Here is a 20,766-nt window from a genome sequence, read left to right on the forward strand (position 1 = left end):
AACCCGCAGAGCTGCTTCTGCCCCTTTGATTCACTAACCTTACTGCAGAACGCCAATATAAAGCATCTCCTTGTGCTCGAGCCAAGTCTGTTGGTGGCTGGGCGAGCTCCCGCTGAGCCCCGTTAGGGCTCTGGTGTGTGTCCAGGCCATGGATGCTGCTGCCCAGCCACCTCAGAGCGGCTTTGGGAGCTGCAGAGAAGCCCCGGGTTGGTACCCAGGAGCAGGGAAGCTGATGGTGCTGCGCCCCACACCAGCGAGCCTGCGCTGGAGGGTGCGCTGCCTTGTGCAGAGCCCTGCACTGCAGTGATTTACTGACCCCTGTGCAGCCCCTGTGGGGTGGTCTTGCATTACTGACACAAGAAACACCTACTCTCAGTTAATAATCATTACTATTAGTAATAATAATGTCATGGTTAATAATAAGTTACTAATAATGCTTTCACTCAGGCATCCTCCTGCCCTAAGACCCATCACACCGAGGGAAGCAAGCGTGGCGCTGCAGCTCACACCGAAACGTGTGTCTTCTGCTGGGATGGGAAGCAAAGGGTGGCCATTCACTCCTGCCTCCATACACCCCAACCTCAGCTGCACCGTGCTTCTCCTGCGTTTGGGGGGGCGGGTTGCAGGGATACACGTGGTGGGGTCCTGCTGGAAGACCCGATCCCATCAGGATGCCATCACCTAAAGGCCACGCATCCTCCTCGCTGAGGGGTGAAAAGCATTCCACTGCCCTTCCCAGGGGCCCAGCGGGTTCCCCAGGGCTCGAAGGAGACCCAGCAGACTTCGAAGCCGCAGCAGTGACCATCACGGCGGTGAAGACGGTTCCTCAAACGGCAGCGGAGCAGCGCGGTGTGCGCAGCCCGGCGCAGCAGAGGGGTTCCTCGGGCCTGGAGCACCCTCTGGTGGGAAAGACGCGGCTGCCCGGTGCGAGCCACGGCGAGTCCGACCTCCGGGCAGACGGGTTTCCAGCGCCCGGGGCTGCTTCCCCGGCAGGCCCCCGTGCAGCGCAGCCCTTGTGCCCATGCCCCGCTGGGGCTGCGTGCCCAGCCTGCCCGCTTGCTCTCCGCAGGCTTTGAAGCAGCAAACCCCTCGCAGCTGCAGGGTCTGTCAGCCAGCGTGTCCCTGCCCTGTGCCAGCCCATGGGGTGCTGCCGGCAGCACATCTCGCCGTGGAAAGGCAATCTGTATATAACCACTGCCTGGTTTGAAGTCTTTGTAGCCGTGATAACCATGGGGCCGGATGGGAGCAGGTCACACTCCCCAGGCTGCTGCGGTCCCCTTTGCCATGGTCTTCGTAGTTGTCACACTCCCTGGTCGGGCTCCTTCTCACTGGGGAAGCACTCCCCCTGAGGTATAACACGGCCTTTGCTCTGCTTGGGGTCTCGCACCACAAGCAGCGGTCACAGATTTTAAGCAGCCCCCAGCAGAAAGGGCACAGGCAGCAGTTCAGCAGTCCCTCCTAGACCAGAACATCCAACACTGGATGTGCCCCATCACATCACCTCCCCTGCCCCAGCTTCTGCCTTAAAAGACCCTCCAGCACTACGGAGGCAGGACCCAGAGCCCACCACTCACTTGTTCATCACTGAACACTCCCCACAGCAGCGCTTCACCAAGAGGCAAAGCCAGCAGAGAACAAGGTGTATCAGGGGATGGGGGGCATGTCCCCCCACCTGGGTCTGCAGGGTGGTTCTCGCTGGGTCCACAGTCATCTGGCGTGGCTGGGTACTGAGGATGGCAAAGCCGTTGAAAGAAGAGGCAGATTCTGCCTCAAAAGCTCACCTTGTAAACATAGAGCAGGAGGCACCTTTTGTGCCTCAGGCCATTTCCCTGCCCCTAGCCAAGCAGGGCTGCTGCCCAAACAGTACTTTAACCCAGCTCCGGGTGTGTTTCCTATTAAATAAACACAGGAGGCTCCCCACCACCCTCTCTCCCGGCCCCTGCCTGCTTGCCCGCACTGTGCTCAGCTCCAAGCATTGCAGCAGCACCCAGGAAATGCGCTTCCTTCCCCGCCTCATCTTCTCCGCTGCCCTGGGCATCGCCGCCTTCCTGAGCTGGAGGCTGCTGCTCCGGAGCCCGGCCACTGGACAAAGAGGTAATGCCAGGGGCACGTTGGTGGTCCCTCATGGAGGCAGCACTCCTGTACCTGGGGGAAATGAACGGCCTGGGGATTTCCCTGGGGGGTCTGGGTGGGCAAATGCTTACAGCATGGAAGATGCTGTTGGCACAGCCCCTGGGGTGGGGTAACCTGTGGAGAAAGCCCTTGCCATGGAGCCCGGCAGCTTTATGTCCTTAGTGGGGTCATTGATACCAGGTGTGGTGGGGAAACTGCTGAAGGTAACTCCCAAACCTTTGCTGGGAAGGGTGAAACGCTGTTGGGGAGGCAGGAGGGAGCCTGGGAATCAGTGATTAATGCCTCTCTTGCCTAGAAAATCACAGAATGGTTTGGGTTGGAAAGGACCTTAAGCTCATCCAGTTCCAACCCCCTGCCATGGGCAGCGACCCCTCACACTAGACCAGGTTGCCCAAGGCTCTGTCCAACCTGGCCTCCCCCTTCAGTGCTGGTCAGTCCAGGGCAAAGCCATCACCAGATTTTCTTGTCGGTGTGGGGCTGGGCAGTTGAAGCCGAGGGCAGCTTCAGGCATTGCTGTGGTTTCTCCTGGGCTCCTGCAGGCCTTTTCCTGTTTTTAGCTGTGTATCTGTTCCCTGCGCCATGGCCTCACAAATCAGTGGGAAATGATTAGCTTCCCAAGGACCTGGGACCATCTCCGCAGCGCTGCCAAACGCCTGCACTGAGCAGATGAGGTGGATGCGCTGCTGCTGCAAAGGAATAAAGCAGCAGGGCAGGTATTCCTCCCCTGCATTCAAACCCGCTCCGGCCTCTTCACATCAAACCCAAGAAGATAAAGAGCAAAAAGCAAAGCTGGGATCTGAGAAATTAAACCTATTGCAGTAGAGGCTTTTTGTTTGCTTTTGCCTTTTATATTTGCTTTGTTTTCTTCTGGCTTCTCTTTGCTTTTGGGGTTTTATTTGCTTTTGCCTTTTTATCTACAGTAGAAAGAATTTACATATGGAAGTGATGCAAGAAGTGTGTTTGGATCCCTAAATTGCCCTGAGCCATTAAGGATAATCTCTTGCTTTCACACACATTTCATAGCTGATGTTAGCTAATTAACAGAAGCAATTTACTACTGCTCAGCTCCCGCAATATTTCTGACTCATTTTGGTAAACTTACCTCCGTCGGGCTCAGCTGAAAGTGAGGAGATAAAGGCAAAAGCTCTGATTTAGTGGAGAAGGGGCCCTGTGGCGCACTGCTGCAGTCCAGGTCAGTGCTCAGACACGGTGGTTTGGGGAAAGAGGGGTCTGTGTGTCTAAGCTCCCCCACATTCACAGGGACAGAAACCCATTTCCTGGCAAAACTGAGCTCTTTACCACGCAGGGCAGGTCTCTCTCCCGCTTCCCATCTTCTTTCTTTATGCTATGTCCTTTCCACGCTGCAGTGGCTGGAAAAGGACCTGCCACAGCATCCTGTGCCAGCTCGAGGCAGAGTCCCCTGTGAACTTTAGTCACCCTCCATCTTCAAATGCTGTTTCCCAGGTGGCCTGGCCCCCAGGGCAGAGGAAGGCTTCACTTTGACCCTGGACACTTTCCTTCACATCCAGCAGCTCAGGAAGAAGAGACTGAGAGCTTTCTGCAGCCACACAGGCAAAGTGACCACGCTGCCGAGGAGCGCGGAGGACAGAGCCTGCCTGCTCTCGAGTCTGAGGGTCAGCACCAAGCTGGACCTCCTCTACTGCCAAGTGCCATCGACAGGGACGGAGGAATGGCAGCAGCTTTTGGGAAAGCTGGAGAAGGAAAACGTGACGCTCCCGGTGCCGCTTCCCTACCCTTGGCATCACACGCGGGAGACGCAGCTGAGCAAGTTCAACCTGACGGAGATAGAGGCTGTGTTAGGGTCCTACACCAAAGTGCTGTTTGTCAGGGACCCTTTCCACAGGCTGATCTCCACGTTCATGCAAGGCATGGGCAGCAGCCCTTCCTTCAGCAGCTTTGTTCAGGATGTTCTAGACAGCGGGCCACGCAATGCCAGCATGGCTTGGAAACCACTTGTGAGCATCTGCCGGCCCTGCCTGGTCCAGTACGACTACGTGGTGATGTTCGGCTTCCTCAGGCAGGAGCTGGGTTACCTGCTGCAGAGGGCTGGGCTGCCTGTAGACAGCCTCCTCCCCGAGTTCACCGACAGCCAAGTGCAGTGGACCTATGGCTGGTTATCAGAGCAGATGTTCAGCGAGCTGTCCCTCCAGCAGAAGCAGCAACTGTCTCGTTTCTACCGCTGGGACCTTGCTGCTTTCCAGTTCTCCAGCAGCTTTCTGTCAGACCTCCACAGTACCCCGGAGACCTGGTAGCAATATCCCAGCTGGAGGGAATGGTTTGAAGAGGTTTAATCCAAATGGAAGTGCTTTGTGATACCGCCTGGGTCCCAGAAAGATCTTTGCTCCAGAGCTGCGCGCAGCACACTTGTCCATGCCACCGCTCCAAAAGGCACAGCAGAGAGCAGACCACTGCTGGGACAGGGTGTCAAGGCTCTTCATGCGCCTGAATTGTGTTTAAATGTGGCAATAGCAGGCACTAGGGAAACACATGGCATTGGGATTTGGAAAAGTGCATGAATTGAGCTGTGATGGGGTTGAACAACTCTCAGCAAACCTAGCGGTGTGGGGTGGGGTGAGTTGGACCTCCTGCAAGTCACAGCACCATCCACCTGCGCTCTGCCTGCACTGCCATGTCGTATTCTGGGCTCCCTTTTGGGCCAAGAGGTTTGGCAATGGCTTCCTTGGGACAAGTCTCTCCATGCAGATACATGAAGCAGTCCCAAAGGAGCACATCACGTGGAGTCTGTCTACTCCACACAAGTAGGTGAGATACAACACAGCGTGGCATACCCTCCTGAGGAACCACTGGTGGTATTCCCAACCCTTCCATGCTCAGGGCAGGACAGCCCCAGCCCATCATTTGGTTTTATCCGTGCTGTGTGAACTGTTCCTGGTTTATGACCTTAACATCTCCTGCATGTTTAGGCTCAAGAGGGCCCCAGGAACACATAACGCTTGCTCCACTCAAGTTTTGAGTGAGGTTCCCCCTTTACAGGACTGACTCAAATGGGCCAAGCCTAGCTTTCAGCTCCACTCGCTAGTGATAAGGACACAGCAACCACCCGTCCTCTCCCAGCCCTGGCCAGTGAGCTGACTGGCCTCTGGGAAGGGTCCATCCTTGCCAAACACCAAGGATGAGCTTCAGTGTGCGCTTGCAGCCCAGAAAGCCAACCATATCCTGGGCTGCATCAAAAGGAGCGTGACCAGCAGGTCGAAGGAGGTGATCCTGCCCCTCTACTCTGCTCTTGTGAGATCTCACCTGGAGTATTGTGTGCAGTTCTGGTGTCCTCAACATAAAAAGGACATGGAACTGCTGGAACAACTCCAGAGGAGGGCTACGAGGATGATCAGGGGACTGGAGCACCTCCTGTATGAAGACAGGCTGAGGAAGTTGGGGCTGTTCAGCCTGGAGAAGAGAAGGCTGCGTGGGGACCTAATAGCAGCCTTCCAGTACCTGAAGGGGGCCTATAGGGATGCTGGGGAGGGACTCTTCATCAGCGACTGTAGTGACAGGACAAGGGGTAACGGGTTAAAACTTAAACAGGGAAGTTTAGATTGGATATAAGGAGGAATTTCTTTCCTGTTAGGGTGGTGAGGCACTGGAATGGGTTGCCCAGGGAGGCTGTGAGTGCTCCATCCCTGGCAGTGTTCAAGGCCAGGTTGGATGAAGCCTTGTGTGGGATGGTTTAGTGTGAGGTGTCCCTGCCCATGGCAGGGGGGTTGGAACTGGATGATCTTGAGGTCCTTTCCAACCCTAACTATTCTATGATTCCATAAGCTGTCCAGCTTTCAGGCTGTGACAGATTTTTACCATAGCACGCTTGTTTCCAAGAATAATTTTTAGCTTTATTTTGCAGTGTTGCGACGTTCACAGAGAATTCCGCGTACATTCATGTGACAAAGACACTGATTTGACAATGCTCGTTAAAGAACAATAGTGAAAGATGCTGATTAGACTTGACCTAAAACTGAAATGACTGAAAACCTGGCTTCTCTCTCTCACCAAGGGACATGCATTTAATAACATTTAGACATCAGATCAGATGGCCTCCTTCCACCCTCACACAAACTACCCAGGTACAGCAATTATTACATAAGTGCCCTTATTGTGCGTAATACTGTACAGCCTGGCAAGGTGGCACAGTTCTTCTTCTGAGACTACACTTCTGGAAGGACTGTAACGTTGGCCATGCATCCATACTGTATTTCATTGGGAGCATTCTTCTCCCCATAAGCAGCCTTCCCTTCAGCAATGGCGAGCTGAAATCCCATGCAGGGAGATGTGCGTAACAAGATCTGATGCAGCACCTAGCAGAGGGCAGTGCCATGCACCGACAGCAGAAGAGCTGCTCTCAGGCAGCTTTGCAAGAGCAGCCCGCATTATTCCTGATAGCCCTCCTCCCCTAAAGTGCCTGGCGCTTAGTTCCACAGGAAACCAATGTGTGAAATGTTATGACACCAAGAGGTGAAATGAAAACCTCAGCTTCATGTTCTTTAGGGTGCCTGTCTCACCCACAGGCATTATTATGATCTCTCTGTAAATTCCTATTAGTCTCCAAGCTTCCCTTTTTCCTACACCCTCAAAACCAGTTTCTGTAATTACTTTGCAACCCTGATTTTATACTCTCCCCCCTCCCTCAGGTGTTTGATATAATTTACTTTCAATTCCAGTGCACCCCAAAAGGAAATGGTTTCCTCCTTCCATCAGCTGTAGAAGGGTAATAAGAGGGTCCTGAGCTGCAGTGAACTTGAGGGCAAGAACTGGGGCCTGGGAAACAGTGGCTCCCTGGTGCTGCAGCAAAACTGGCTCCACAGGCTAAGATCTGCACTGAACTAGCCCGCTCTGACCACTGCACGTACACCTCGCGTGGCGAATACACTTCAAATTAACACACAAAGCAAATAACAGAAGAGAGACTTGATACATCTCATTTACAAATGCCACCTGACCAGGCAGTCACTGTGGCTGCGAGGCACACAAACCCCTTCCGAAATGATGGAAAAGGTGCCTCCGGAACCATGAGGGGTAAAGGGCACTTACTCATCCTGCTGGTGACATCCCACCATGTCCCAGGACACCCACAGGTCTCTTGAGGATACTGGTGGCCTTCCCCTTAGACAACGCTGGAAGCTCCTCAACATCACTCTTTGCCTGTAGCTCCCCATGTTCCGCATTAGCACATGTTCTATGCTTGAGAAACAGCAATATCATATTTCAATTAACAAAACAATTGCGTAGCAAGCCCAGCAGGCACAAAATACTTCCTGCAACTCACATACACAACTGTGCTTCTTCTAGGTGGTAGAACCATAATACTTTAAGCCGAGAAATAAATCTGCACATTTCCAAGCTATATACCCTGGAGTGCTTAAAGAGCATATTTCAAGCTGTGCATACATTAAGGCCTAAAATGGAGGCCAGTTTTAAGCAGTTTGTATGTGAGCAAAATCTTATATAAGGCAGTTACATCCTCTTGCACCATATTTTTTGGATGGCCCTAGGAGTGCAAAGGTTGAAAAAGGTCATCTTTATAAAGCTATGGGCCAGAGAAACAGATAAGAGTTGGCACATGATGAGCAGGTACAGTACATGGCTGATATCACCTAGAGATAACATGATGCTACAGCGTTAAATCTGAGTGACAAGACCTGTGAAGAGGGATGCTCAGCGTTAAATCCAACATGAAAAATGCGTTCAACCCAGAAGACACGAGGTCATCACACAGCACATTTTCAGACAAGCAGTCCCTGGAGCAAAACATTCTCATTCTCTTTACATTCAGCAAAACCAAGAGTTGTCTGGAATAGAAGGCAAGGCAACAGCACGACAGCAAGGGACTGACCCTAGAGGGCACCCAGAGCCAGCTAATCCCCAGCTGTGTCCGTCCTCCTCTCCCTTTCGTGGGCCGGTATAAACTGCCTTAGGAACAATCAGGAGTAACTTTCTCTGTCATTCCAAGATCTCTGATGTCCTTTTTTATTTAAAGGATGGGGAAAGATGTGGAGGTGCGCGGTGGGAAAAGGCTGTGCTAATGAAGCAGTATCTTGCTGCAAGTCTTCTTGGTATAGGTCTAGTTTTTATCTTTAATCAGTAGTACGTGAACTAAGAATTCATTAAAGCCCCAGTGCAGACAGAACAATAGTCATTTAACATAGGATAAATCAGCCACTGGTCACATTTTAGGATATTCCTGTGAACCACTTTTGTTAAATAGGCAAGACCATCTTCGTTAGCTTACATTAAAACTCCTCCTCATCTTTCTCTAGTGTGTATCAGGCTTTGTGTGCAGAAGGGACACAACAGGGTCCAGCCCTCAGTGCCTCTCATGCCTTCCCCCATCTCAGCTAGAGGACTGTTTGCGTATAATGCATTTAAGTTCTTGGCACAGCATCACAAGGTGATCCATCTTTTCCCTACAGCAGAAAAAGAAGGAACAGCCACCCTGCTATTTCACATTGGCTGGCAATACGCATGTCTCCCATCCTTGCAGCAGTTTTAAATGAAACCTGGAAGATTTTTCAATAACATCTGGATAACATCAGCTTCCACTTACTCTTCATTCAAATTTACACCACAGCTATAATCTGGCAGCAATTCCTTCTGCTAGAGGAAACAATGATTGGACAATTAAATGTGAAAGCTCCATGAATCAGTGGATGAGCCGCAGGAACACAGATTTATTTTTCCCATTATAGTCCTACTGCCTTGTGGTCCCTCTGGTGTCAGCTCAGTTTCAGGAGGAGAGTTTGCTCCTCAAGCTTCCCTTCTACACACGCACGGACCATGGCTTAAAGGTCCCTGGCTCAGCAGAAGGGCACTGTAAAGAGAAAACAAAGTAAGTTAGCAACAAATGAAGGTCCTGGCCTGGGTTTGGAGTGCCCCACTATGCTCCTTTTGAGATGGGTGACTTTGTACCATTGAAGACCTGAGCTCATACCCCAGTCCTTCAAAACACAGAGATGTCTGTCTCATGGCACCTCTGTTAGAGGCTGGGCCTGGCTCTAGCTGAAGGGCTGATGGTCAACAGCCTGCGCAAGTTCTCAAAACCATTTCCAAGCCCTCCTCCCAGACAGTGACGCAGGTGTCAGGTGAGAATGACCAATATAACCAGGTTATATGATAACAGATAACAGATTCTGTTTTGCTGTTAACCACAAAGGTGTTCAAGCTGGCAAAAGCCTGGAAGATGTCCACATGGACAGACAGCTGTTTCCTGAGTATACTGCAATCAGCAGGCCCCTGTGCAGGGACCAACTCCTGTGCAGCCCTGTCACAACTCTGTTAACAGAGGAGGAAGCCATGAAGGAACAGTGAAAGGGTTAACTCCTGTGCTCATTCAGATCAAGCCCACAGCCTCTAAGAAGACTCCTGTGATCGTAACACTGAGAAGAAGTGAGCATTTTCAGTAACACTTTCCTCTCCCTCCCTCCCTGAGGGACATCATTAAATCACAGAATGGACCTGCAAGATATGCTAGTGGTGGTGATTCCCTGAGAGAATATAGTCAGGAGCATCAGGACAAGTCAGGGCCTTTGTTCTACAGACAGCACTTGGAGGACTGAGGGAAGAACTGCAGCTTCATGATACTGTAGAGCAATCTTTCTTGCAATAGGAGCCCTAGCAGTGCTGGTCTGTGGACTGGTCTCTCATTTGGTGGCATGTTAAATGAGTGATAACACCCATGAAACGAACCCCGTCTGCCTAAGCAGGGCCACAGCCTCTGATCTTGCCCTAGTCCCAGACCTGGGCCACTGTGACCAGCACACACACTCCATCATATGGGGTAGGAAGCAGACTATGGAACCAGAAGCTATTACCATTTTGGTGAAGATGTCCACACAAGCATTGCGGATCCTCTCCGGGGTTGCAGGACTGTCCAGCCTGAACGGTTCAGTTAGGCCAGAGTCCTTCCTTGCTGAGTAGATGGCATCTTTAATGGCATAGAATACCGAGGCAGACAGGAACAGAGGTGGCTCTCCCACAGCCTAGACAGAGTACAAGCAAGAGTGAGGCTGCAGCCCAAAACAGTCCTGGCCCTTGGAAAACTAATGAAGCTAAAGAAAGATGACCAAGCCCTATGTGACAATCAGGAATTGTTTGCATTCCTCATTCCTTCTTTGTAATCTCTCAGTCTCCCAGATGTGGTCAGGAAGCAAAGGCCAAGCCAAAACACCCCCTTGCCTTCCAGATGTGAGCCTTAGTCTACCAGATGTGATCAGTGGGGAAACATGAAGCTAAAACAGCCTCCAGTCTGCCACAGGATATCAGTGAGGTAAGACTGAGCTAAAACAGCTCTCAGTCAGTTTAAAGAAGAGACAGTAGGAAAACACAAGCTTTCTGGCACAGCAAGGCTGTTAGGAATTAAAAAGGGACTAACCCATTCCCACAAACTTTGGGATGGTGCTAAAACTGCAGCAAAGGGAATTCAGATAAATCAGTGGTGAGCTGTCTGGGCAGAGACCATGGTGCTCCATCACTAGAGGTCCTTGCAAACTAGCAGGAATGCCTTCCTCAGGGATTACACAAGTATTATCTTGTACTGAGGTCCCTGACAGCCCCTTTTTTCTTAATTGCCATCACCACTGATCACCCAAAACCTTCTCCTTGATGAAGATGCTCCTGTGGATGAAGGGGAAATGGGAATATCTAAGGAAGCAGGCCAGGCATATACAAATGAGGATGTTAGATGGCCTCTAAATGCTTGAACCATAAGTAAAGCAAATTCATTGGTGCTGTATGTCCAGCCCTGCTCTGTGCAGCCCTCACTAACTGCAGAGAACAGCACTGACTGCAGTGGGAACAGCCGAAGGACACATGGATTAATAATGGACCTTTAAGGGTGTCATGAGCACTGAAACAGTAAAGAAACAAACCATGAAAACTCAGACACAAGATGTTGGTATATCAGACCTGGGGAAATGGCATTGCTGGATATGTTATCTGCAGTGGTGGCTCTGGTGCTGGGGAAGAGCAACCAAGTTACTGACATGCAGGGGAAGGCTGTGGCCTCTGTTACAGCAGTAATGCCACTTCAGTTCTCTCTAACGGACAATCAGGACAGCAATGTGCAGGTCATTTCAGTTCTTCCTAACTATAAAGGATAATATGCATCCCTCTGGTAAGGAATGAGAAACCATCCTGACCCCAGAATACAGCCAGCATAGCAAGATAAACTATTTACTCTCATGCATCATTACTTCATCACACCCAGCGTTACGGAGTCATAGAGCAGGAAGAGGCCTGAAGATCTCACAGGTATACCTTGGATGAATAAACTGCCTTGCTGTTTGGACAGTCACGGAGAAGAGACACATAGAATTCCGTTGGGATGTCTCCGAACGCTGGGATTTTGTACATCCCAGGCCCTCGAGTATACAAGTTTCCTTCAGGAGAATAGCGCAGCTCCTCCATGGTGAAGAGCCCAAGGCCTTGGACAAATGCTCCTTCTATCTGCAAACGCATCCAAACAAGGTTACGTGTTTTTTGCTGCTGTTCCTCCCTGCACTAGAACAAACAGTGATGATTTCTAGCAGGGTTTCCAGCCCTCCCCTCCTGACTAATTTCCCACTTTTCCTCCCTAAACCCTTGTCCCTTCTGCTGAGTACAGCTTGGCAGCTTTGCACAATCCCTGTGTTCCCATAAAGATGTGGCTGCATTGCCCTGGCAGGTGAAGCAAATACACACAAACAAATATACTGCAAACGCAGGACAGGAATTCTCTGAGGAAGCAAGGGAAAAAAGGAAATCAATGCCAAAATATTCATTCTTCCAGGGGCAGGTTACCACTGAATGAGTTGTACTTGCTGATAATCCAAAGAACAGGAAGACTAAATGGACTGAAGATAAATAAACTATTTTACACTTCCTATTTCCGTATAAATGCTTTCCTAAGTACTGCATATTCTCAGGTGACCAGCACAGACACCTGCAAAAAACACTCCCATATCCATCTAAATACTGAAGACCACTGTAAATTTTAGGAGGGGAAAAGAGGGGGAAGCAGCTATGAGAGGAGGGTGTGCTTGAACAACCTGACATGAAGCAGCTCTGCTCTGTGTGCTCACAGAGGCAGAGCAGTCTAAATATGTGCCATGAACACTCATAAACCTAGCTCTCTGTACTTTTGCTCCTGCAGTCACACAATAGCCTTTCCTGTGCCCCCAGATCCTCTGCAGCAACTCCTCAAAGGACACGGGAAATGGAGATGTCTTTGACAGGCTCTGTATAGCCCATCTCTTTGTACCCAAGCTGACAGGCTGTGATGATGGAAAGGCTCCTTCTCCCCTTGGCCACTTCCAAAAAAGTCTCTTTCAGGAAAAATGTTGCTTTCAATGAAGTTTCATTGTAGCTAAAGCAGCAAGAATCACACTACATCAACATCTAGAGTTACCAAGGGAGCTAAAATGGCTAGATGAGCATGTGCAGACACCTAACATCTCATCTCTTAGTACATCAAACCCTGTGTTTATTACCTTTATTTGCTGAGAGGTATCATTGCGATTACTACTGCACAAAATACGGACGTAAGCTTGTCCCTGCCCAAGGAATTTGCAAGCTAAGTGACTGGTACAGCTTCCTATTGAGATCCCCACACAGCAGTAGCTGGAGGACAGAATCTCTTTATTCACAGAAGAATTTTCACCGAGTTAAGTGGGACTTGATGTTGACAGATAGGAGTGTGGGATTTAGTCTCTCATGCCACACTGCAGAAACTGAGCCTGGGATGAGGTTATTCCACCGTATTAGTATTTTCTGGATTCATTCCTTAGGCAAGACAGATGTTGACAAGCATTAGTATGGTGGTAATTGGAGAATATCCTGTAGTCTTAATGTCTGAGGCAAAAAAAAGACCCAAAGGGGTATTTCCTTACAGAATTCTGTGCTTACTGCATAGTTAAGTCAAACTGATTTTCATAGCTAAGTATACCCCACTGGATACCCGAGTTTAAAATGCTCTGTTTGCAAAGACACAACCTGTAGAGGGATAATGGCTGATCAAGAAAAGCCTGAGAGTAGTGTGGGCACTTTAGCATGGTAGAAATAGCAACACTGTTTTGCTTACCTGTCCTATATCTATGGCTGGGTTCAGACTGGTACCAACATCCATAACAATGTCTGTGCGAATGTTCTGAAAGGCAGAAATAAAGAATAAATCAGCACAGAACACTGCAGCTTGTACACCCTGGTCTTGTATGAGGAGGAGTAATACATCCAGCCACTACCTACACCTGGCCAGTGTTCAACCATCTATCTCAGCTCAACTGACTTTTAATCTGAGGTTCATCCCTAAAGTAAACTAAAGGAACTCACTGAGGTTTTCCCCAGAGATCCATGGACCCAGTTTATATTGGTTCCTAGCTGCTCGCGTCAGTGCTCTGCACCTGAGCATAACCAACTAGGTCAGATTCTGATGAAATACTTTCCTCTCTTTTCTTTCTTTCTAGAAGTCTTTGGTGTGATTTTTAATGATTAACTCAATTCCAGCATGTTTCTGCTCTTTTTGTGCTAACACAGTGCTGCTATCTCTTACTTAAGCAAATCCAGTAACTTTTGCAATCGTTCATTAAGCCTCCTAATATCCCCCCAGGGTAGATAATTATCGGTTTATTATACTTTACGGATTGTTGCACTGTGGAACAGAGGAGTTAAGAAATTCGCTGAAGGTCACACCAGACCAATGGCAGAGCTAGGAACAGGCTGACACCCAGTATTTGTTCTAACTCCCTGCAAATGTTTCCTTCACCTAAACACAGAGGGCTATTACACTGCTGACCACCTCACCTTGTGGTCACCTGTCAGGCAATCTATCTCAACCTCGGAGCAAGCAACGCCATAACTGAAGTAGCAGAACGGTTTCCCTTCATTCTTCTCAAAGTCGTAGCCAAGGTCAGGAATTCTGAATACAAAGGAAAACAAAACCACGTTTCATTCAATGAACAGTCAAAGCGAATACAAGCACACTGCAAGAAATCCTTATTCACTTTTGTTTCAGCCCTTCTGCCAAGCCCATGCAAAAAAGTATAAACGAGAGATCTGCTAAAGCTGCTCTCTATTCCAAAACCTGACTGAATCTATCCAACTATTTTAGCCTTTAGTTTCCCATGAATCTCAGGGCTTGTAATGACTATTAGGAATTCATTCCTACCAAGCCAGTAGCAAATCTTTTGTTTTTGGAGTGCAGTTGAACATTTCTTGGAGGTCATTAAATTTCAGAGCATAAGCAAGTTGAACCAGAAACTGGATTAAGTTAAAAGTGACTTAAGCCCAGTTCATGGCAAATTTTGGCATTTTATACTTTATCTGAAAACTGGATTATTAAAATACTGACAGTCAGTTGGTTGACAGAAAAACACATTTCAGAGATGCAACAGAAATGAGCTCATATTGTATTTTAGTCCTAAATAAGCTCTCCAATACTGTGTTTAGTTTGTTTTATGTTAACCCCTCTGCCTCAGAGATGATGGGTCTCTGGTTTCCTCCAGCAGTAAAGCTAAGAAAAGTGCCTCATTTCAGAACTGCACAGGAACCAGACACAGTTTAAAGTGGGAGCATGAAACTGGAATCACTGGTATCTGCTCATGCCACAACAAACAGGATACTGCTCTAGCCAATTGCCATAAGCAGCTTTGTTCTCAAGGACAAACCCCTGCCTCCTTTTTCCCCTGCATGATGGTCCTAGTGAAAAACTAAGTCACGAGGTTGACATAGAGCAGAGCCCCAGGCAAAGCTCTGATTTCATTTATGCCTCCTCAGACCTAGGTCACCTAGGGGGAAGTTAGATCTACTTCAGAGTACATTTACATGAGATTTGAACTTGGCCTCAAGAGCTGTGCTCCATCAGGAGCTGATTCTCTACAGCCAGGATAATGTTAACCTCAGCTTAACATTCCTATGTAGGAGACGGAATGCAGCCCCAGTTTAGAGCAGAGTCAGGGGATAGGGGCTGTAAATCCTCCCAGAATTTCCCAGTCAAGTAAAAGCTGTGCCTCTACAGTGTGAACATTCACTCACCTATAAAACCCCGTTGCCGACAGACTAACACAGTTCTCATACGCGGCTTTAATCTGGCAAAGTGAACAAGAGTTTGAAAGCAGTAATCATCCAACCACAGCAAATGAGCTACCCCAAACACATTTCCAGGAGAACATGAATAGAAGGTGTCCAGTGACACACAGCTTTCATGCTACCCAGCACAAGCAGCACAAAGGAAAACATCATGACGCAGCTGCTTCCCCAAATAGCCCTGTCAGCAGCTACCAAGGGCAGAACTTGCCCACTGGCAGGGGGATAAGGCTTGCTCTTGTTTGTGCAGCTCTCAGCTACAGGTTAGACTTTCAACCTGAGACAAAGGTTAAACCGACAGTTGTCTTGACTTCAATGAGGCCATGGGAAATCCTGCTCTGACTTGCAAATCACTAAGTCAGAGCTCCTCTCTTGAAGAGAACTTGGATCTGAAAATGGGCTGACAGCTTACAGGACATTCATCTCTTACTACTGATGGTACAGAGGTATTGCAGCTAAGGAGCACTACAGGAGGTGGATGGCAGCTCACAAAAAGTCACTTTTGTCACAGAATCCCTTCATTACAAATAAGGTTTCTTCCTGTCCAAGGCTGTAACCTGAAAGATATATATAACCACTCAAGACTTCTATTTGACCAAGTTTGTCATGGACAGGCATCAGGATCTGTAGAAGTCTCAGTACTAAAGTCATAACTGATGTTTTGGGGATGACCTCTTGCAAGCGTTGGTTACTTCCCTTGCCCGGTTGCTCTCTCACTGTCGTTGCACAGATCTTTGCTAGCAGAAGGCTGGAGGATATACCTGCATACAGGGTTTGCCAACTAAAACAATCTCTGACAATGCCCATTTATCTCGTGACAGACACAGGCAGCTTACCCAGTCTTCCCAGGATCCTTTGGGATTAGACTGTTTGATCGGCTCAAGTCTTTTTAAGATGGTCTGACATGCGTTCTGGAAACAAAGAGAAGCAATATTTAAAGATCTGAAAAGCCAGCTTATAGCTTACAGCATGAAAAGCCTTATAGGAGTTTCAAAGACTCTTCTGTTTAAATCAATATTGCCTTTAGGATTTAGGCCTATCATAAAAAGGAACAAAGTTCACTAACAGATATCTTGCTATGTAGGAAGAAATGTTGGCTGAAAAAGACGTTAAAGCAGATTGACTACGCTGATAGTAGAAGGGAACCCCAAATGCAGTACAGAATATTTAGGACCCTGACACAAAATATCAGAAGTCCACCCATTTATACAGTAACTTTATCTGTACCAAGTCATAGCAGGACATTTTAGCATATCTAGCAAGATGATCCTGTAACACTGAAAAAACGTATAACATTCTTGCCTAAATTCAACACACTCAGACAAACTGTGCAGAGAATAAAAACAACCTGATTATTTTACTTCAGGTTACACTTTCCCTTCTCTTTAAACCCAAGAATGACCAATACTAAATTCCTCTTTTCAATGAAAAAGTCAAATACCCTGCAAATATATGCATTGGTAACTCCACCACGTCAGAGACAATCACGACCACGCCATTGCTACAGAAGGATGTTTGCTCTGAGTGTATCAACATTTACAGGTCTTTGATTCTGAAGCACAGCTCACAAACCATCTGCTACCAAGATCTGCAGCACAATGTATTTGTTATGGATAAGGCTGCATTAATTACTAAGAAGCCAGCTATTTAAATGGATGTTTTGTTCTGCTCATTTTGAGAAATCATAAATACTCCATTTTAGAACTACAAAAGGACTGAAGGAGAGTTTTGAACAACTTGAAAAAATACAGTCATTCATCATCTAGGAGTGCTGGTAGCTGTAGCAGGTAAAGAAGATATGAGGTATCCTTAGCCTGGAACTGCCTTTTAATGGTTATGTTTTCCTTAAGCAACAGATAAACACACATCAAACTTCCACGTTCTGCAGTCCTAGCTTATAACCCACTAGCTCAAGTAACTCAGTTTCCATACATGGACGGCCATCCCATTGATGTCTGCACTGACAGATGCGGCTGTCGGGGAGGTATTTGGGACAGTGTTTGTGCTGGTCTCACTGATGTAAATTTTGGAGGTGGGGATTCCCAGTGACCTGCTAGCAACCTGCAGAGGAAAAGTAAACAGTGGGTAAGCAGCAATTCCTATACATGAGCATCATCATTCATTGCTCACACTGCTAGCACTGCGACCTCTACCCTCTCCTGTCCCAGATCTCATTTTCCTTGAAGCCTCAGTTGAATTGGTGACTGAGCACCAGCCAGAACATTAAGTTTGTCCTTCACAGACTGAATGTGTATGAGCATATACACTTTCGCCACAATGACGTTCAATTCACTACCATGAGACTAAATTCTTCTCTCAATGGCTGTAAGAATCAGAGGATAAAGAGCCCTATTAGATTCTCCTTTCATTTCCCTGCCAAAGCAGTATCACTCCCTTAGGTCTTTTTAACTATAAAGGCATTAGCATATGCAGATAAGTATGTCTGCAATACAACTAATTTTTTGCATAAAATATATGTAAACTGTAGTTTTATGGGAGGAAATGAAATTGCTAGAGAAGCTAGATTGTAAGCATAACCTGCATTATCTACATAATAAACAGTTCAGATGATTAAGAACCTAATCCTCACACTCAACTGTGATAATAATCTGGAAATCTAGCACTGCTGCTGAAACAATGAAGATGAATTAGTCATGATTTGCTACCCTCCACATGCACAGAGGAAGCAGCAAGCGGTCTGAGGCAATACTGAGTGTAATTTTCCTGAAAAGATGTCTCATTTGGTTAAGTCCAAACTCATTATTACCTGAATCATTTTGGTGTGAAGTCCTTGACCCATCTCAGTACCCCCATGTGTAAGTAACACAGAGCCATCTGTATATACATGGACTAGAGCTCCAGCCTATAAAAGGAACAGTAATCCCAGAGTCATCATAAATGAACTAGTGAAGTACTTAGCAGGATTTCAGTTACAAACTACAGAGAGACTGATTTGGAACTAGACCAATATTGTTCTTTGGTGTAATTAAAGCCACTAGTTTACACTTGAGGTGAGTTTGGGTTAGTCTCATCAACTCACTAGCAGTTCCAGTAACACAACAAACTTCTGTCGGTATTTTCAGCTTAGAAAACAGGTGAAATAACCCAAAACCTGCCCCTGTGAAATAGAGATGCCCCCTTCACCTGAACTTGCTAACACCACTGAGAGTCTGTCAAGTCAGGTCAAACCACAGAAACAGTGTTGACTATCAGGGACGAGGGAATAGGTAGGGAAAATATCATAACACAATACCATGGAAACATAGCTGCACTGTGGTGTCTTTTGGACAGCATAAACTGGTAACTGGTGTGTTGCTCATTTTGTTTTGCAAAATGTGCTCTTTCTGGACTAATTGACTACTACTCTGAAAAGTTCCAGTTTGGTACAAATGGAGGAGGGTCTAGGGGAGGCAGTGTAAATCTAGCTTCTCTACTGAAAAGATGAATGACACTTACAGACCTGGTTCAGAAATGGGATAGTGAAACTGATGCCAAATTTGGTAGGAATGATGCACATCCCTCTCTTCTTCCAGCGATTCTGCCTGCAGGGAAAGAACATTATTTGTATACTCATAAGGCTTTCATTTCAACTCAATACTATGGTTCCCTCTGACAACTTAGGTATCAAAGCAGAAATAAAGCACCTGAATGCAATATAGACTGAGTTAATCAGTAATTTTTATGAAAGATTGGCTTTGTTTGTACGTCCTAGCAAGAAGAAATCTGAACTGAAGGTGCTCCCCCAGGCACTATAGAAGCAATTGCCTGGACTATTAACTCTTCAGTTAACTAAACTGCCAACTAAAAGAGACTGTAAGGCAGCGGAAAGCCTAAACAAAATGACTCAATAGCCATTTGAAAAACCTGGCTGGACTTACCAGACCCTCTCTCCTTTGCTACATTTCACTTACAAAATCAGGTCATGGTAGGTCAAATCCTGCCTTATTTAAACTACAAGCTTAAGTAGGTTTTTCCATAGTGAGCATAAAGGAGTTTCAGAAAGAAACAGTTTTAAAGTCACTCTGCAAATACAAGGTCCGACTTCGTTATCACTCAAGTTGCTAAGAGAACTTCAGTGGATGATAGGCAGCAGCTAACAAGACAACTCCAGAACACCTACTTGTTGAATTCTTCAATTAGTTTCTTCCTGGCGTGATAGCTAGAGCTTGACAAACATTCATCCCAGCACCTTCGCAGAGTAAATCCCTCCAGCTTTTGGTTAAAATGAGTCAGGTCTCCTTCATTATAAAGATTGAGCTTCCGCACCTTCCCAAAGAGACACATAAAGGACTTGTCAAGTTTAATGCTCCAGATTAGATCTTTCTAATAGAAGATATCAAAAGCATGTTAGTTCCAATTTTTACTCCTCTGCTCACTCTACAGTACAATAGAATTAACGGACATTAACATCTGTTTATGGGGAAATGGGGACTAAGACATTAAGGCTGGAAATTTTCAAGACAGACTGGGACTTAAGCACATTGTTAGTAAGGTTAAAGCACCTAGTGCCTTTGGACTTTCTGAAACACATCTTCCCTAAAGCAGGTGTTCCACAATTGAGGCTGCTGAGGGAATTCAATGAAGTAGAAGATAATCCATGATATAATGTGGCTGTCATACAGAAAATCTGAGACTCTGCTAAGTGCTTAGCAAAAATGAAGCGAAAACTCTTATGCTCAATAGACTTCTGTGGTTTGTCCATTCTCAGAGCTTGTACAAAAGCAGCATCACCATGAAATGTGTCAGTGGGTCTGTACCTCCTCAGGTGGCAGGCCACACTTCCGAGCAAGGTCACTCATCCAGCACTCAGCAATCATCATTCCTTGAGGCCCTCCAAAGCCACGGAAGGCTGTGTTGGAAGCCAAGTTGGTCTTGCAAACAATGCCCACGCTGCTGACATTGGGGATGTTGTAGGAGTTATCCAAATGTAACAGGGCTCTGTCTATAACCTGGTAAAGAGAAGGAACATGGGTGGCCACATTACACAACTCACATGTCAGACTTCTCACCAGCTGTCAAAGCCAGGCTGGAAAGCTCTGAAGCTAATGTAGAGCCACTGGCTCTTTCTCTTCCACCCTGCAGTTCCACTCAACACAGCTGGATGAGCACTGAGATGCAAGCATTACTCTGTCCCATTTGCAATGGAGGGGCAAGTGGCATCCTCCTGAAGGACAGGACAATAAACACCTTTTTCTGTTGTTGAAAGATTGAACTTCACATTCCTTTATCGGCCCTGGTCTTGTGCTGAGCCAAACTGCAACTAAATACCATTATCCGCCCCGAAGAACCAGAAAGGGAGAGAGGGAGCTAAAATAAACATGACTGGCACTAGGTTATCAGGTTGGTCACTCACGTGACAAAAAAGGGGAGGTTTCTTTACTCATCAGCAGAAAAAGTTCTTAAAGACAGAACTGAGCCCCATTCTTGTCCTTAGTGTTTGCGAAGCCAATGTCAGTTTTAGCCAGTCCTTAACAAGTTTGTTGATTTAGGCACCCTGCCAGAGCAGCCTGTTGACTTGGATGTTTCTTATACCAAAGAACAAGTTTTCCC

The 20,766-nt window shown here is 47.2% G+C and overlaps 2 protein-coding genes across 4 annotated transcripts in view; one reads left to right on the forward strand and one right to left on the reverse strand.

The window, feature by feature from the left end:
- The first annotated feature begins 1,914 nt into the window (after positions 1 to 1,914).
- On the forward strand, positions 1,915 to 5,364 carry LOC136016013 (carbohydrate sulfotransferase 9-like). 2 transcript variants are annotated; one of them, XR_010613460.1, is made up of 2 exons: positions 1,915 to 2,094; positions 2,691 to 2,953. XR_010613460.1 is itself a non-coding variant. In XM_065682662.1 (2 exons), the coding sequence occupies exons 1-2, from the start codon at positions 1,995 to 1,997 to the stop codon at positions 4,404 to 4,406; spliced, it is 909 nt and encodes a 302-aa protein (XP_065538734.1). In that variant the 5' UTR covers positions 1,915 to 1,994; the 3' UTR covers positions 4,407 to 5,364. The 2 variants fall into 2 exon arrangements, 1 of the variants encoding a protein (XP_065538734.1); XM_065682662.1 differs by lacking the exon at positions 2,691 to 2,953 and adding an exon at positions 3,598 to 5,364.
- A 610-nt stretch (positions 5,365 to 5,974) lies between these two features.
- XDH (xanthine dehydrogenase) overlaps positions 5,975 to 20,766 on the reverse strand; it is a 58,967-nt gene continuing 44,175 nt past the window's right edge. For both annotated transcript variants that reach the window (XM_065679739.1, XM_065679738.1), the window contains exons 26-37: positions 19,974 to 20,165; positions 19,337 to 19,482; positions 18,677 to 18,758; positions 17,984 to 18,079; positions 17,149 to 17,277; positions 16,053 to 16,127; positions 15,166 to 15,218; positions 13,936 to 14,050; positions 13,217 to 13,282; positions 11,416 to 11,604; positions 9,972 to 10,139; positions 5,975 to 8,971 (exon numbers count right to left, since the gene is read on the reverse strand). In XM_065679739.1, the coding sequence (XP_065535811.1) occupies positions 8,921 to 8,971; positions 9,972 to 10,139; positions 11,416 to 11,604; positions 13,217 to 13,282; positions 13,936 to 14,050; positions 15,166 to 15,218; positions 16,053 to 16,127; positions 17,149 to 17,277; positions 17,984 to 18,079; positions 18,677 to 18,758; positions 19,337 to 19,482; positions 19,974 to 20,165 (1,362 nt within the window). In that variant the 3' untranslated portion in view covers positions 5,975 to 8,920. The remainder of the gene's footprint in view (positions 8,972 to 9,971; positions 10,140 to 11,415; positions 11,605 to 13,216; positions 13,283 to 13,935; positions 14,051 to 15,165; positions 15,219 to 16,052; positions 16,128 to 17,148; positions 17,278 to 17,983; positions 18,080 to 18,676; positions 18,759 to 19,336; positions 19,483 to 19,973; positions 20,166 to 20,766) is intronic.

Source organism: Lathamus discolor, chromosome 5 (assembly GCF_037157495.1).
Source record: "Lathamus discolor isolate bLatDis1 chromosome 5, bLatDis1.hap1, whole genome shotgun sequence".
Lineage (NCBI taxonomy): Eukaryota > Metazoa > Chordata > Aves > Psittaciformes > Psittacidae > Lathamus > Lathamus discolor.

Excerpts from the sequence above, each read along its gene's own strand:
- LOC136016013 (XM_065682662.1), top strand. The coding sequence starts at position 1,995 with ATGCGCTTCCTTCCCCGCCTCATCTTCTCCGCTGCCCTGGGCATCGCC. Across the intron at positions 2,095-3,597 it reads CCCGGCCACTGGACAAAGAG|GTGGCCTGGCCCCCAGGGCA; the intron begins GTAATGCCAGGG and ends GCTGTTTCCCAG.